The sequence below is a fragment of the Chlorocebus sabaeus genome, chromosome 16, assembly GCF_047675955.1.
Source record: "Chlorocebus sabaeus isolate Y175 chromosome 16, mChlSab1.0.hap1, whole genome shotgun sequence".
NCBI lineage: Eukaryota > Metazoa > Chordata > Mammalia > Primates > Cercopithecidae > Chlorocebus > Chlorocebus sabaeus.
In genome coordinates this window covers 6,305,624-6,319,099 of record NC_132919.1, presented here as the reverse complement: position 1 = coordinate 6,319,099, position 13,476 = coordinate 6,305,624, and the positions used below count along the sequence as shown (strand labels likewise).

Genomic DNA, 13,476 nt, shown 5'->3' with positions numbered 1-13,476 from the left:
TCCCTTTCCTTGTGAGGAGAAAGGGTTTCATGTTGTGTTGGCCTCAGAGGCAGGGCCTGGATGGGGTGACTCTTCCTAGCTCCAGACTCTAACTAACTTGAGCTCACCTATGATGTAAGCCAAGGCCTCACCTTTAGGGCCAGCTGGGCCCAGGGAGTGTCTGATCACCTGAGGATGCTGAGCTCTCCTTTCCCTCTGCAGGAGAACTGTACCGGGTTTCCTTGAGAAGACAGAGGTTCCCGGCCCAGGGAAGCATCGAGATCCACGAAGACAGTGAGGTGGGCTGGGTTTCGGAGGGTGTCTGGGCCCGCCTCGGAGGCCAGGATTTTAGGAAGAGCCCTTGGATACTAGGCGGCCTCATTTTCTTCCAGCTCTTCATCTGACTTGCTGTGTGACCCTGGGTGGGTCCGTGTCCTTCCCTGGGCTTTGGGTTCCCGTATGAACAGGAAGCGTCTCTTGGGACGCTTCCTGCCCTGCCATCCCTCCTGGCAGCCCCTGTCCTTCCCTCACTCTGAATGCCCCCGAGGTTCTGTCACACAGCGGGGGGTATTCGAGCTGAGACTACTCCTCAGATTGCAGTTAAGACAGGGTGGACATAGTGCCTGCTTCTCTGGCCTCAGTCTCCTCGTGTGTGTGGGCATGCGCGTGTGTGTCCCTGTGTGTGTGTGTCCCTGTGTGCCTCCCCCTACCCCAGCTGCCTTTCTCTCTCTCTATCCCAACCGCCTTGGCTCTCAGGAAGGCTGCCCGCAGCGCTCCTGCAAGACGCATGTCCTCCTGCTGGTCCTGCATGGGGGAAACATCCTGGACACGGGCGCCGGGGACCCGTCCTGCAAGGCAGCCGACATCCACACCTTCAGCTCCGTGCTGGAGAAGGTCACACGAGCCCACTTCCCTGCTGCCCTGGGCCACATCCTCATCAAGTTCGTCCCCTGTCCTGCCATCTGCTCTGAGGCTTTCTCGCTCGTCTCTCAGTGAGTCCATTTCTGCTTGTTTGGACTGGTTGGGGTTAGTGGGGGGACTACGTGGAGGGGCTTCCTCCACAACACGGACCCCATGGGCAGGTGGGTACCTGCAGGGACTCTCCAGGATGTCAGTTCCTGATGAAACACAGCATCCCTGGTGGAAGGTGTTGGGAAGAGTCCTCCGCCTGGGCCTGGGTGTGCTGGGGTCCTGTGAAATCTTGAGCCACTTCCTGTGTTCAGCAAGCCTGCTCTGTTTGGCCCAGATAAAGACACTGAGTGTCGAGAGGTTGAGCAGTTTCCCCCAGGGTGGCCCAGCCCATGGAGACAGGAGTCAAACTCGGCCACACAGTTGCAGCCAAGTAGGAATCTGAAAAACACGAATGGTGTTTCTCCTTTGCTCTCACACCGTAACGGTCAACACAGGAGACTTCCGGGGCCACATGTGAGGGGCTGTTTCTGTACACAGCAAGCAGTCAGTTCTGTTGTGGGCACCAGCTGGGTGCCCTGCAATTCAATTCTGCCACTGTCTACCTGCAGATAGCATCAGATCCACGGAGTGAGAGCTTGGTCCCACAAGACTGCCCCAAACTTCCGACACCGATACTGTGCCCCAGTTTGTTTTACCTGCACTGCTGACAGCGCAGCTTCCGGCTGGGGTTCTCGCAACCCTGTCACCGGGTTCAATTAATTGCTAGATGGCCTCACAGAACTTAGGAAAATGCTGAATCACATTTACTGGTTTATTAGAAAGGATACAGATGAAGAGAGGCATAAGGTGAGGTATGAGAGAAGGGGCGTGGAGCTTCCCTAGGTGTGCCGGCCTCTAGAAACCTCCACACGTTCAGCTCTCCGGAAGCTCTCCTGTCCTTTTGTCTCCTGAATGGAGGTGTCATTGGCCAGGCATGATTGACAACGTAGGTATGTGGTTGGACAAAAAGGGTCTGACATTCAGACCGAGTGGGGAAACCCAGAGGGCCTGTCTGCTCAGATGCTTCTTGGCCTCTCCACAGCATTCCTTCCTCCTCGGTATGGGGCAGGACCCCTTCTGAAACGAGGGTCTCATGACCTCAATCCGACAAGGGAGGTCAGAGAATTTCTTCACAGCCAACTCCAAGACAGAAAGGTGGGGGAAAGTTCCTGCCTGGGGAGAGAATTAAAGGAGGGCAGGAGAATGTCAGAGAGAGAGACAGAGAGAGATTGATTCTGTTTTCCAAGGCCTAAATGCCCCAACATTATAACAACGGCTACAGGAGCCAGGAACTTTGGACAAACCTATCTATCGTCTCTCTCTCTCTCGCTCTCTCTCTTCTATTCTATTTATCTAGGTATTCATCCATCCATCCATCCATCCGTCTATCCATCCATCCTCATCACTCTATCCATCCATCTATCCATCCATCCATTATCTCTATCTGTCTGTCTGTCTGTCTATCTATCTATCTATCTATCTATCTATCTATCTATCTATCCGATCTATCTGTCTACCTCATGATATCACAGTGCTGTGATGAAGGAGGAACAGGGCACTGTGGGCTCTCCGAGAAAGGCCAGAGAGGACTTCCTGGAGGAGTGACTTTTGGGTTTGCATACCATGGCTAAGTGTGTGGGCTCTCAGGCTGCATGGATCTGAATCCTGGCTGTGTGATCAGGGGAACGTGTTGAACCTCTCCTTATCTCAGTTTCCTAATCTATACAATGAAGGTAGCCTTAGTAAATAACCTCTCAGGGTGGCTGTGAAGAGTCTGTGTGCTAATGTGTGTGAAGCACTCAACACAGTGTCCAAAACGTAGAAAGCACCTAGGGATGCCAGTCTTGGGGATGCCAGCCTTGGGGATGCCAACCTTAGGGATGCCAGCTGTGGGGATCCAGCCATGGGGATACTAGCCTCGGGGATACTAGCCTTGAGGATGCCAAGCTTGGGGATACTAGCCATAGGGATGCCAGCCTTAGAGATCCAGCCATGGGGATGCCAGCCTTAGAGATCCAGCCATGGGGATGCCAGCCTTGGGGATACTAGTCTTGGGAATACTAGCCATGGGGATGCCAGCCTTAGGGATGCCGGCTGTAGGGATCCAGCCATGGGGATACTAGCCTCGGGGATACTAGCTATGGGGATGCCAGCCTTGGGGATGCTAACCTTGGGGATGCCAGCCTTGGGGATGCTAACCTTGGGGATGCCAGCTGTGGGGATCTAGCCATGGGGATACTAGCCTCGGGGATACTAGCTATGGGGATGCCAAGCTTGGGGATACTAGCCATAGGGATGCCAGCCTTAGAGATCCAGCCATGGGCATGCCAGCCTTGGGGATACTTGCTGTGGGGATCTAGCCATGGGGATGCCAGCCTTGGAGATGCGATGCTAGCCTCAGGGATACTAGCCATGCGGATGCCAGCCTCGGAGATGCTAACCATGGGGATGCCAGCCTCGGGGATGCTAGCTGTCACTCACGTCATCTTCCTCCTGGCTGGAAGAGGGGCTCTCTCTGCAGGTGGAGAGTGGGCTGGGGAGGGAGACTTCCAGCTCGCAGTAGCGAACCCAGCTGGTGGGGAGAAAGGAGGGAAGGATGTGTGCACAGAAGGGCTGGCTGAGCGCCGGGTAGTTTGCTCACTGCTGACGCTGCCATATCCTTGCCCTCCTTGCCCACTGTGGGCCCTGGTACCTGTGGGGGACAAACTGAGGGGACCTCCAGGGTATGGGCCCTCTGGGAGCTCCACCCACTGCTCCAGGCCCTGGGGACTGCAGTGCTCCCCGTCTACCTGTCTGGTTGAACTAGCTAAAGGTAGAAGCCTGGGGCCGGGTGGATACCTGGATTCTCAGCAGTCATATGTGTAAAAAGTGGCCCAAATGCCTGCAGGGCCAAATCCTATAGTTATGTGGTAGATCGCTGGGGCTGGCAGCTGGGAACTTGCAGTCGGGGGCAGGAGGGAGGCCTCTGCACCTCCATTCTGCCTCTCCCCCTCACAGGACCCTGCCAGAGACTTGGAGCCGCTGCAGAGCCCAACCCTCAGGCGGGGCCCTCATACCCTGGGGCTCCGGAGCTGGGGAAGGTGGGAAGAGGCCCCTAGCAGGGTGCCAGGTTTGTGGGGCACACTGCACCCCTGGTTCCCCAGGAGAATGGGGGCCACTGTTCTCAGCCAGATGTGGCTCTGAGGAGGGCTCAGTGCAGGGAGGGCCAGAGTCCCCTGCCCTGGAGCTTCCAGCTGGTCAGGAGAGAGCATGGGCAAGCCTCTTCCCTTCCCTGGGCCTTCCTTTCCCCCTCTGGATAGGGGGAAAGTCAGAGACTCTGATTTATCTGCATTCCTTGGACACCACCAGGAATTGCGGGCAGATCTCCATCAGAGTTGGGAGGAAGGAAGGAGATTAGGTCCGTAATTCCACAAACTGGCTAATTGCCCAAATCCCTGGTGTGATTCTTGTTAAACTGCGAGATGTCCAGGCCTCCCCCGGGCAGTGGCTGATTCAGGAGGGAGGTGCCCCGGAATCTGCATCTCTGACACCTGGTCACTGCCTAGCTGGTGGCATAGCATGTTCCCTTGTCACTCTGCCAGTCCAGGACTTCACTGTGCAAGTTCATCATCCATCTCAGGAACCCCTCTACCTGTCCCCAGGACATCTGACCTCCAGAGCTGGGTCACCTCTATCTCCAGGAAGATGGATGGCCCAGCCATTCGTGGGGCCGGCAGGAGGGAGCTTAGTTCTCCCCCAGGCAGCTCCTTGCCAGGGCCATTCATCACCCCGTAATCACGGCTGGGAGGGAGCTCTTTCTCAGCTAATTAAAATCTCTCCGCTGCAATCGAGGCCTGTTTCCTCTAATTTGTGTTCTTTGGAGATGAGGAATGGCTGACAGGGCCAACCTTGTACACCACGAGGACTCTGCCACCTGCTGAGAGTGCTCGAGCCCTGTCACCTGCCCCAGATTCTGTCGAGTGCCAGTGGGATCTGCATTGGGCTCCATCAGCCTGAGCTTGGGCTAAGGGGGAAGGGCAGGCTCTGGACAGGGGTGGAGAGTTCCCAGCCTCCCAATATGGTCCTTCCTAACCAGCCAGGTCTAACAGTGCACCTGGGTCGGAAGCCCCAGGGAACAGAAGCAGAAGTTGGGGCAGAGGCAGGGGCAGGTGACTCAGAGGCACTGGTCTCAAGTGAGTCTGAGCTGCCCAGAGAGGGAGGCATTTCCTAGTAGGAAGGTAGGGAGTTGAGGGCACCAATGCAAAGTCTGGACAATCTGCTGACTGGACACTGTTGGGCAGGCTCTCAGCCCCCTCTGGGGTCACAGATCTTTCTGCAAAGCTGATGAAAGCTCTGATCTTCTCCCAGTGACACAATGAACACATCATGTCTGTAGCCGTGTGCCCAGCTCCAAGCTGTGGCCAACATGTGAACCCCAAGCCTGGCATGCCCTGTCTCCTCCTTTCCCAGCTTCTTCAAAGCCTTCCATGAGGCCTAGTTCAAGCCCCACCTCCTCCAGGAAGTCTGCCATGATGATATGTTCCACACTAGCTGACTCTTCAGTTGACTTCTTCCTTTGTGATTGGGGTGTCCTTTGGGGCCATGCAGAATAGGGCAATAGAGACCACAGTCACAGGGACCCCAGGACCCACACCCATGGCCAACACAGGAAGGACACACAGGGAGTCAGTGTAGGCTTGAATCCTCTTCCCCTTTCGTCCCCACACTGCCTGTGTTCTGTGTCACCAGGCTCCCGCTTGGGTCTTCCTGAAGGGTCCCGGGAGCCCAATTCCGGGCCAGTGTGTGCTCTCTTCTGCCTGATTCTCAGCCCCAAACCTGCCTACCTACCCGATCCTGGCTGGGCTCACCTTGGGCCCCCTGTCTGCAGCCTGAACCCCTACAGCCACGATGAGGGCTGCCTCAGCAGCAGCCAGGACCACGTCCCTCTGGCCGCCCTTCCCCTGTTGGCCATCTCCTCCCCGCAGTACCAGGACGCTGTCGCCACCGTCATCGAGCGAGCCAACCAGGTCTACAGAGAGTTCCTGAAGTCCTCCGATGGGATCGGCTTCAGTGGGCAGGTAGGACAGCCCGCCCTCCCCTCCTCTCCCCTCCCCTGTTCCGGCCCCTGCCTGGGAGAGAGGCTGGAATCTACTGAAAGGACCAAGGCCAGGCTGTTCTCGAATCAGCCTCTGAGCTCAAAGTCGGCTTTTGAGATCTCTGAGTTTGCCCTCATTTTACAGATGGAAAAATGGAGGCCAACAGTCTGAGTTCTGATTCTGAGCCCATGCTGCTCTCCAGCCCAGGTCCGACCCCTGAGAGTAGCCTACTCCCCGTCCCTGGGCTGACCTGGGCCGACGTCAACCCTGACCCCCCAGTTTGCCAGTCGGGCTCTCTCAATGCCTCCCAAGAACGAGTTCTCATTCTCCTGTGAGGAGGCAGCACTGCTCTGGCCGGGTGTGGGGCTGAGGGGTCAGCAATGGGCAGGCCTGCAGTCCCAGCTGCATCTCTTCCAGGTATGTCTCATCGGGGACTGTGTGGGGGGCCTCCTGGCCTTCGATGCCATCTGCTACAGTGCGGGGCCCTCAGGGGACAGCCCTGCCAGCAGCAGCCGGAAGGGGAGCATCAGCAGCACCCAGGTACGGCTGGGGGGCAGGACTGCGGGAGGGCTGTGCCCACAGGAGCAGGGCCCGCCCCTCGGGGAGACAGTGCTGGTTCTTCACGTTGGCATCATGACATCCAAGTTACAAAGAAGTGTATCATAATCCGGCTGGGCGCAGTGGCTCATGCCTGTAATCCCAGCACTTTGGGAGGCCGAGTTGGGCAGATCACTTGAGGTCAGGAGTTTGAGACTAGCCTGGCCAACGTGGTGAAATCCCATCTCTACTAAATACAAAAATTAGCCGGGTGTGGTGGTGCACGCCTGTAATCCCAGCTACTCGGGAGGCTGAGGCACGAGAATCACTTAAACCCAGGAGGCGGAGTTTGCAGTGAGCCAAGATCGTACCACTGTACTCCAGCCTGGGTGACAGAGGGAGACTCTGTTTCAAAAAAGAGAAAAAAAAAAAGAAAAAGAAGAAGTGTATTCCTAATCCCATAAGAGTAGCAGGGGATTATTATGACAGGTGTGGAAACTGAGGCCCGGAGAGCTGGATTTGGCTCCTCCGACAGCCATCCAGCGTCCCAGTGGGAATGTCAATCCTGTGGATGCGGGAGGGAGCCTGTGCCTAAAATCCTACCATGATTATGACGTGGCTTCCTGTGTCTTTTGGAAGAAGGGTAGCCCCTCACATCTTAGGATGAAGGGATTGGTTTGTGCTTGAGGGGAGGAGACAGGGCCCTAGAGTCTCCTGTGACAACAGTCCTTTTCTCTCCTGTCCCCTGTTCGGTCCCAAAGGACACCCCAGTTGCGGTGGAGGAAGATTGCAGCCTGGCCAGCAGCAAGCGTCTCAGCAAAAGCAACATTGACATCTCCAGTGGGTTGGAGGATGAGGAGCCCAAGAGGCCGTTGCCACGGAAACAGAGCGACTCCTCCACCTATGACTGCGAGGCCATCACCCAGCATCATGCCTTCCTCTCAAGGTAGCCCCTCCCTGTCCCCTGCTTGCTTTCTGTCAAAGCACCCAGAAGCAAGAAGACCTTGGCTCAGAGTCAACTGGGAGGGCTGTGACCAGTCATATGTCCCAGGCCCTTCCGTGGGGGCCCATAGATAAGCATTGAAATGCTGGGACCGAGGCCACTGGCCGTCCGCCCTGCACTGAGGGACTGAGGCCACTCGTCGTTGGCCCTGTACTGAGACTCTGGAACCTGGTCCCTGTCCCTGCCTTGCTCGGACTTGCAGAGAGACTGGGAACAGTCGTCTTTTTCTGAGCCTCGGCTTTTCTTCTGCAAAAAGATAAATGCTGCCCAGCCTGCTTCACTGCATGGTTTTAAGAACCTGGTGGAATAACGGCTGTGACTATCTTTTGTGAGTCACCCCAGGTGTGCGTTGTTATTTCTCACAGGGAAAGAGAGGGCCAAGCAGGGGTCACGCAGCCAGTAACGGAAGAACTGGGATCATCATTCTGGTCTCCCTATCCCACGTTCAGTGCTTTCTAATCCAACACACTTTTGTTTGTGGACCAGGCAGGTTCCTCTACAGAACTGTCTACCCTTTAACTTTCTAGAAGAGACGTGTTCATCAACATGGGCTAAACACATTATCTGCACATTAATTCAGCTTACAAATTAATTGAATTTGGACCCCAATTGGAAGGAAAGCCTCTTTCTTTTTCCTTTGTGCCTCAGCACTCTTCTTCCTTTCTTTCTCCTTCCTCCTTACCCAAGTGGTATCTTGAGGTCATTACAACATTTGGAAAATATATCATCTCACCACCCAGAGGAAGCCAATCGTCTCACTGTTAACATTGAGACTCTTTCCTTCTACATGCTTTTAAGATCGTTTTACTTAAAAAAAAAAACAAAAAACAAAAAACCCTTTACATTGTGATCTTTTCCTGATATAATTAAAAATACTTGATAAATATTCTTAATGGCAATATAATATCGAGTGAATGGAGATCAGTTTACTTAATCCCTATAATTAGGCATTTTGGCTATTTCCAATTCCTTAGCAGTATAAATAGCCCTACAGTGAACATCTTTGTGCGTAAACATTAGCGTGTATATTAGGGTGATTATATTTGGATGGACTCCTGGAGGAAGAGTTCAAAGGCTCTGCCCATTGAAATCTCTGAATGTTTAAAGCTCTGCTGACAGATGATCCTTCAGAAAAGCAGCTACCTTCTACTGAGGCTTGCAAGGTGAAAAAAATCTCAACATTCCTGGTTCATCCTTGAAAAATCCTTTAGGAGAGCCCCAAATTGGGAGAGTGACGAGAAGTCGGAGGCTTCCAGGAGCTGGTCTGACACAGCCAGCTTTCCCCTCTGGTGTAGGGACAGATGGTGGTTTCTCTGGCAATTAAGTAGTTGGCGTGTGTTTAGGGACCACGCTGTACATGAAATATGTATTGTTAAACATCAGAGTCATCGTCTCACTCTGAGATGCTCACACTGCGAGAGGCAGGAGGGAGTGTGGGGACTGAGGATTCAACTTTGCTGACTCGCTCACTCCCGAGGGTAGGGCCCTTGTCCACACGATTTCAATGGCTCTTTCTAAAGTTTGTTCTCCTCTAACTCAAGTAGTTTAGTTGCTTTGCATTCAGTTAATCGATTCACTTTAAGCTGTAGCTAACGCTGGCTGGAAGGTAACGAAGGTGCCCAGGTTTCCTTCTGATTCTCAGTGCCCTACTCTGGGTCTGTGGCTGAACGTAACTCGGATTCTTCCCGCGGCAGTGGGCACCTGGGTTGGAAATGGTTGGAATTCTGTGTGTCTCACATTTTTCTCCTTAAGCTGTACTTCCTCTGTGGGCTGGGGCTGGGGGTGGGGAGACCAAGCTGTTTGCATCTGTGTCTGCGGGTTGCCTGGAACGGGAGTTAGGATGAAAGCCCTGATGCCAGCAGAACAGAACTGACGTTAGCCAGCTGGGTGCTGGGCAGGCCGGGCTTGTCTGATACACAGTGCAGGACTCCTCAGCGTGGCCATCACAAAGCCAGCGTGATGAGGCAGGCCTGCCGGTGTGTAGGATGCTCGGGCGCCCCAGGTGCTCATCCTGTTTTTGTAAGTAACATTTTATTGGATCCAAGCCATGCATATTTAATCACTGTCCAAGGGCGCGTTCGTGCTGCAACGGCAGAGTTAACTAGATGCAATGGAGACCACACGGTTCACGAAGTCTGAAATACTGACTGTCTTGCCCTTTGCAGAAAAAGTTTGTTGATTCCTTTTCTAGTCAAATATCAGCCAGGCCTTGGTGGCCATTGCTGACTGTGGGTGGTGTGCAGTAGGTGGACTCTCAGCCCCGTCCCAGAGATGGAGGGTTGGGCACTCCGTGCTCAGAATTCAGGCTGTGCTGCTGAGTGAACACTCCCGCATTCTCAGTCCTTCCCTGACCTGCCCTGCTCTGCATCCTCCTCCCTCCACAGCATCCACTCCAGCGTGCTAAAGGATGAGTCTGAGACCCCGGCGGCGGCGGGGCCACAGCTCCCCGAGGTCAGCCTGGGCCGCTTTGACTTCGATGTGTCCGACTTCTTCCTCTTTGGCTCGCCACTGGGCCTGGTCCTGGCCATGCGGAGGACGGTGCTGCCTGGGCTGGACGGTAGGGATGGTGTGGGCGGGGGCCTGAGGTGCCCGTGTGTCACTGGGGCCACCGTGTCAGGGCCTCGGAATGAGGGGAGTGGAGTCGGGGATGGGGACAGGAGGGTCACAGAGTTGGGATAGGTGGAAAGAGAGGAGAGAGGGTGGAGGGAGAGAGGAGCCGCTTCCCTCCCGACACAGGACCACAGGACGAAGGTGAGGCAGCTTCAGATGGATTTCACTCTCCACATCAAGTGCCCCTGGCTCTTTGTGGCCCCATTGTCCAGTGGTCATACCCTATGGGGAAGAGAAGACAGAATATTCACCCTCTTGCCTCCCCCCGTCTCCTTCTCCTGTACTGAGGCAGACACGACTGCCAGGTTGGTCTCACCACCCACCCCCGCATGGCCCCAAGCCCACCTCAAGTGCCTTTGCTCTACGCAATACCTGCAACCTTTTATTATTTTTGAGACGGGGTCTCACTCTATTGCCCAGGCTGGAGCGCAGCAGCGTGATCTCAGCTCACTGCAACCTCTGCCTCCTGGGTTAAAGCAATTTTCCTGCCTCAGCCTCCCGAGTAGCTGGGATTACAGGCGCCCACCATGACGCCTGGCTAATTTTTGTATTTTTGGTAGAGACGGAGTTTCACCATGTTGGCCAGGCTGGTCTCGAACTCCTGACCTCAAGTGATCCGCCCGCCTCGGCCTCCCAAATTGCTGGGATTACAGGTGTGAGCCACCACGCCCGGCTAAGCTAATACCTGCAACCTTGAGTGCCTTTTCCTGCTCCTCTAAAAATGTACACACCAGCTGATTGGCACCAGCGGGCATGGGGGTGGGGAGGGTAGCCGTGACTCTTAAGGACTGAAGCACAGACCATCTGAGGCTGCAGGGCACCTTGAGTATCCACAGATCCATGCTTTTGGCCAGAGTTTACTGACGAACTACGATATGGAACAGATAAAGTGGGAAGGGTTCTGGTAGAAATGGAGGCGTGGAGGCAGAACTCCATGGCTGCCCTCAATGTCACTAGTGAACCCTCGGGCTCCCGGGATGCTGAAGGGTCCAGTCCCTGTTCTAGAAGGACAGGGAGGCCCGCCGATGAAGTGGAGGCCTCAGTGGAGACACCTGCTGGTCAGCGAGAGACTTGTTCCACCAACTCTGGCAAACCTGGAACTCGGTGGCAGCAGGCCTGGGAACGGAGTGCTTACAGCCGTGAGGCCTGCGGAAGGGGCAGCTGACCTGCCTGAAGGAACCTGGGCTGGCTTCCTAGGTCAGGTGGTAACTGAGTGAAAACCGGAAGAATCTAAAGGAGTTGCCCCATGGAAATGGTGGAGGGAAGGCCCGCAAGGAGAAGGGATGGTTTGAGCAAAGGCACAGAGAAAGGAAAGCTGCGAGCCTGATTGAGGAAGGGCAGCTGTGCCCCACGGCTGCGGTGCTGAGTACCTATCACTGCACTCCTGGGTGGGGAGACAAACAACGTAACGGCTTTGTTCCCGTGGGGAGCAGGGAGCCCGGGGAGGCTCTTGAGAGGGGAGTAGGCTACTCCAGGCTACACTCCAGGGAGCCTCCTAGGGTCCAGGGAGCAGGTACTAGAAAGGGGCTTCCCTCTGTCTTCCCACTCACCCCAGGCTTCCAGGTGCGTCCTGCCTGCAGCCAGGTCTACAGCTTCTTCCACTGCGCAGACCCCTCTGCCTCACGGCTTGAGCCACTGCTGGAGCCTAAGTTCCACCTGGTGCCGCCTGTCAGCGTGCCTCGCTACCAGAGGTTCCCACTGGGCGATGGGCAGTCCCTCCTCCTCGGTAGGTTCTTGGGGATGGGAGAGAGTGTGCTGAACTGGAGGTGGGGCCCCAGCCCGTTCAGCCCCTCCAAGCTCTCAGTGAGCTCACCTGAGCAGGGGCTGTGAGAACAGAACGTTAGCTGACTCCCCTGTCTTCAGAGTCGCCCACCTGTGCTAAGCACCTGCTCCGTCTGAGGCATATTGGGGCTCAGAGACCCAGGCTCTGTCCCCCAGCAGGCTCCTGGACACACTACTGTGGCCAGGGCTGGTGTAACACTTGAGCTTTCAGACCTGATGGCAGGTCCAGGGATCCGTGCTCTAAGCTATTTGTGAGTGCCCAGCCTGGACTCTGGAGGGGTAGGGCAGAAAGTGTGCCATCCTGGTGGGCTTGATGGAAGAGGTGGCCTTTGATTGGGGTCCAGACAGGGGAGGTGCATTTGGACAGGTGGAGAAGAGCTAGAGGATGAGGACTGAGATCTTCTAGGTGGGGAGAACAGAAGGAGTGAGGGTTTGGCGAAGAGCCAGTGGCCTCCAGGGTCAAGTGGGGTGATCCGGGCATGAATTGAGGGTGTCATCGATGAGAGGCCTGTAATGGACAGTCAGCAGCTTAGAAATCGGAGCCTTGGCTCCACGCCCTACTTGAGGACGTTTAGCCTAAGCCTGCTCAGGTTTATGTCAGGGATGGGGGAGCTGTGCTTGGGGCTGATTCAGGATTAAAAACCATCCCTTCCTCACCCCTAATTCAATGGAGCCTTTGTTTCCAAATCCCTGCCTTCCTGGAGCTCCACTAGGTCAGCTAGGCTGGAAACCCCTCTCCCCCACGGGTCCCTCTTTGGTCAGGGGACTCCCCCCCTGCCCTGAGGCTATCCTAGCTCCCAGGCAGGAGTCCCCGTTCCCTTCCAGAGGCAGCCTCAATCCTTTGTGGTGCAGGGGAGGAGTTGGATAAGAGAGAACATGGCTGTGAGTCACTCCTGGGACCTCAGCTGGTGCTTTTGGGGCAATGTCCCAGAGGCTCCCTCTGCAGCTTTACTGGGGGCAGAGGTGATGGCTGGGACTCTGCGTAACTCACAGCTGCAGGGAGGTAAATGCGGCGATGTGTGGCAATGGGGTCCCTTCAGGCCCAGGGGGCTGGTGGGGTGGGCACAGTGAGAGGGGCAGGTGCCTGCTGGGCTGGCAAGTGAGCAGGGCCAGGGCTGGCTCTTCCAAGTGCCCAGCCTCCCACCTAGCACAGGGCTGGCACTGAGTGGGCAGCTCTGCTGAAGACACATGACTCAGCCTGACCTTGAAACTCCCCCTCCAGCTGACGCCCTACACACGCACAGCCCCCTCTTCCTGGAGGGCGGCTCCCGGGACAGCCCGCCACTTCTGGACGCCCCTGCCTCGCCCCGCCAGGCCTTGAGGTTCCAGCGCCCAGGACGGAGGATGAGCGAGGGCAGCTCCCACAGCGAAAGCTCGGAGTCCTCGGACAGCGTGGCACCCGTGGGTGCCTCCCGCAGTGAGTGAGGTCCTTTTGGGGCCCTGCCTGGATTCGTGGGAGGGGAACCTTCCTCTGGGTGGTTGCTGGGTCACTGCTAGAGCTGCTGAGGGCAGGTCCTTGGGTGGGGAGAGGGTGAAGGA

The 13,476-nt window shown here is 55.9% G+C and overlaps 1 protein-coding gene across 1 annotated transcript in view; it reads left to right on the top strand.

Annotated features, from left to right (window-relative positions):
• The window catches only part of PITPNM3 (PITPNM family member 3), a 106,439-nt gene that overhangs the window by 73,020 nt on the left and 19,943 nt on the right, over positions 1 to 13,476 (top strand). Inside the window, exons 5-12 of the mRNA XM_008010041.3 lie at positions 202 to 278; positions 736 to 971; positions 5,798 to 5,987; positions 6,423 to 6,545; positions 7,304 to 7,488; positions 9,930 to 10,102; positions 11,711 to 11,881; positions 13,160 to 13,354. Coding sequence (XP_008008232.3) covers positions 202 to 278; positions 736 to 971; positions 5,798 to 5,987; positions 6,423 to 6,545; positions 7,304 to 7,488; positions 9,930 to 10,102; positions 11,711 to 11,881; positions 13,160 to 13,354 — 1,350 coding nt within the window. The remainder of the gene's footprint in view (positions 1 to 201; positions 279 to 735; positions 972 to 5,797; positions 5,988 to 6,422; positions 6,546 to 7,303; positions 7,489 to 9,929; positions 10,103 to 11,710; positions 11,882 to 13,159; positions 13,355 to 13,476) is intronic.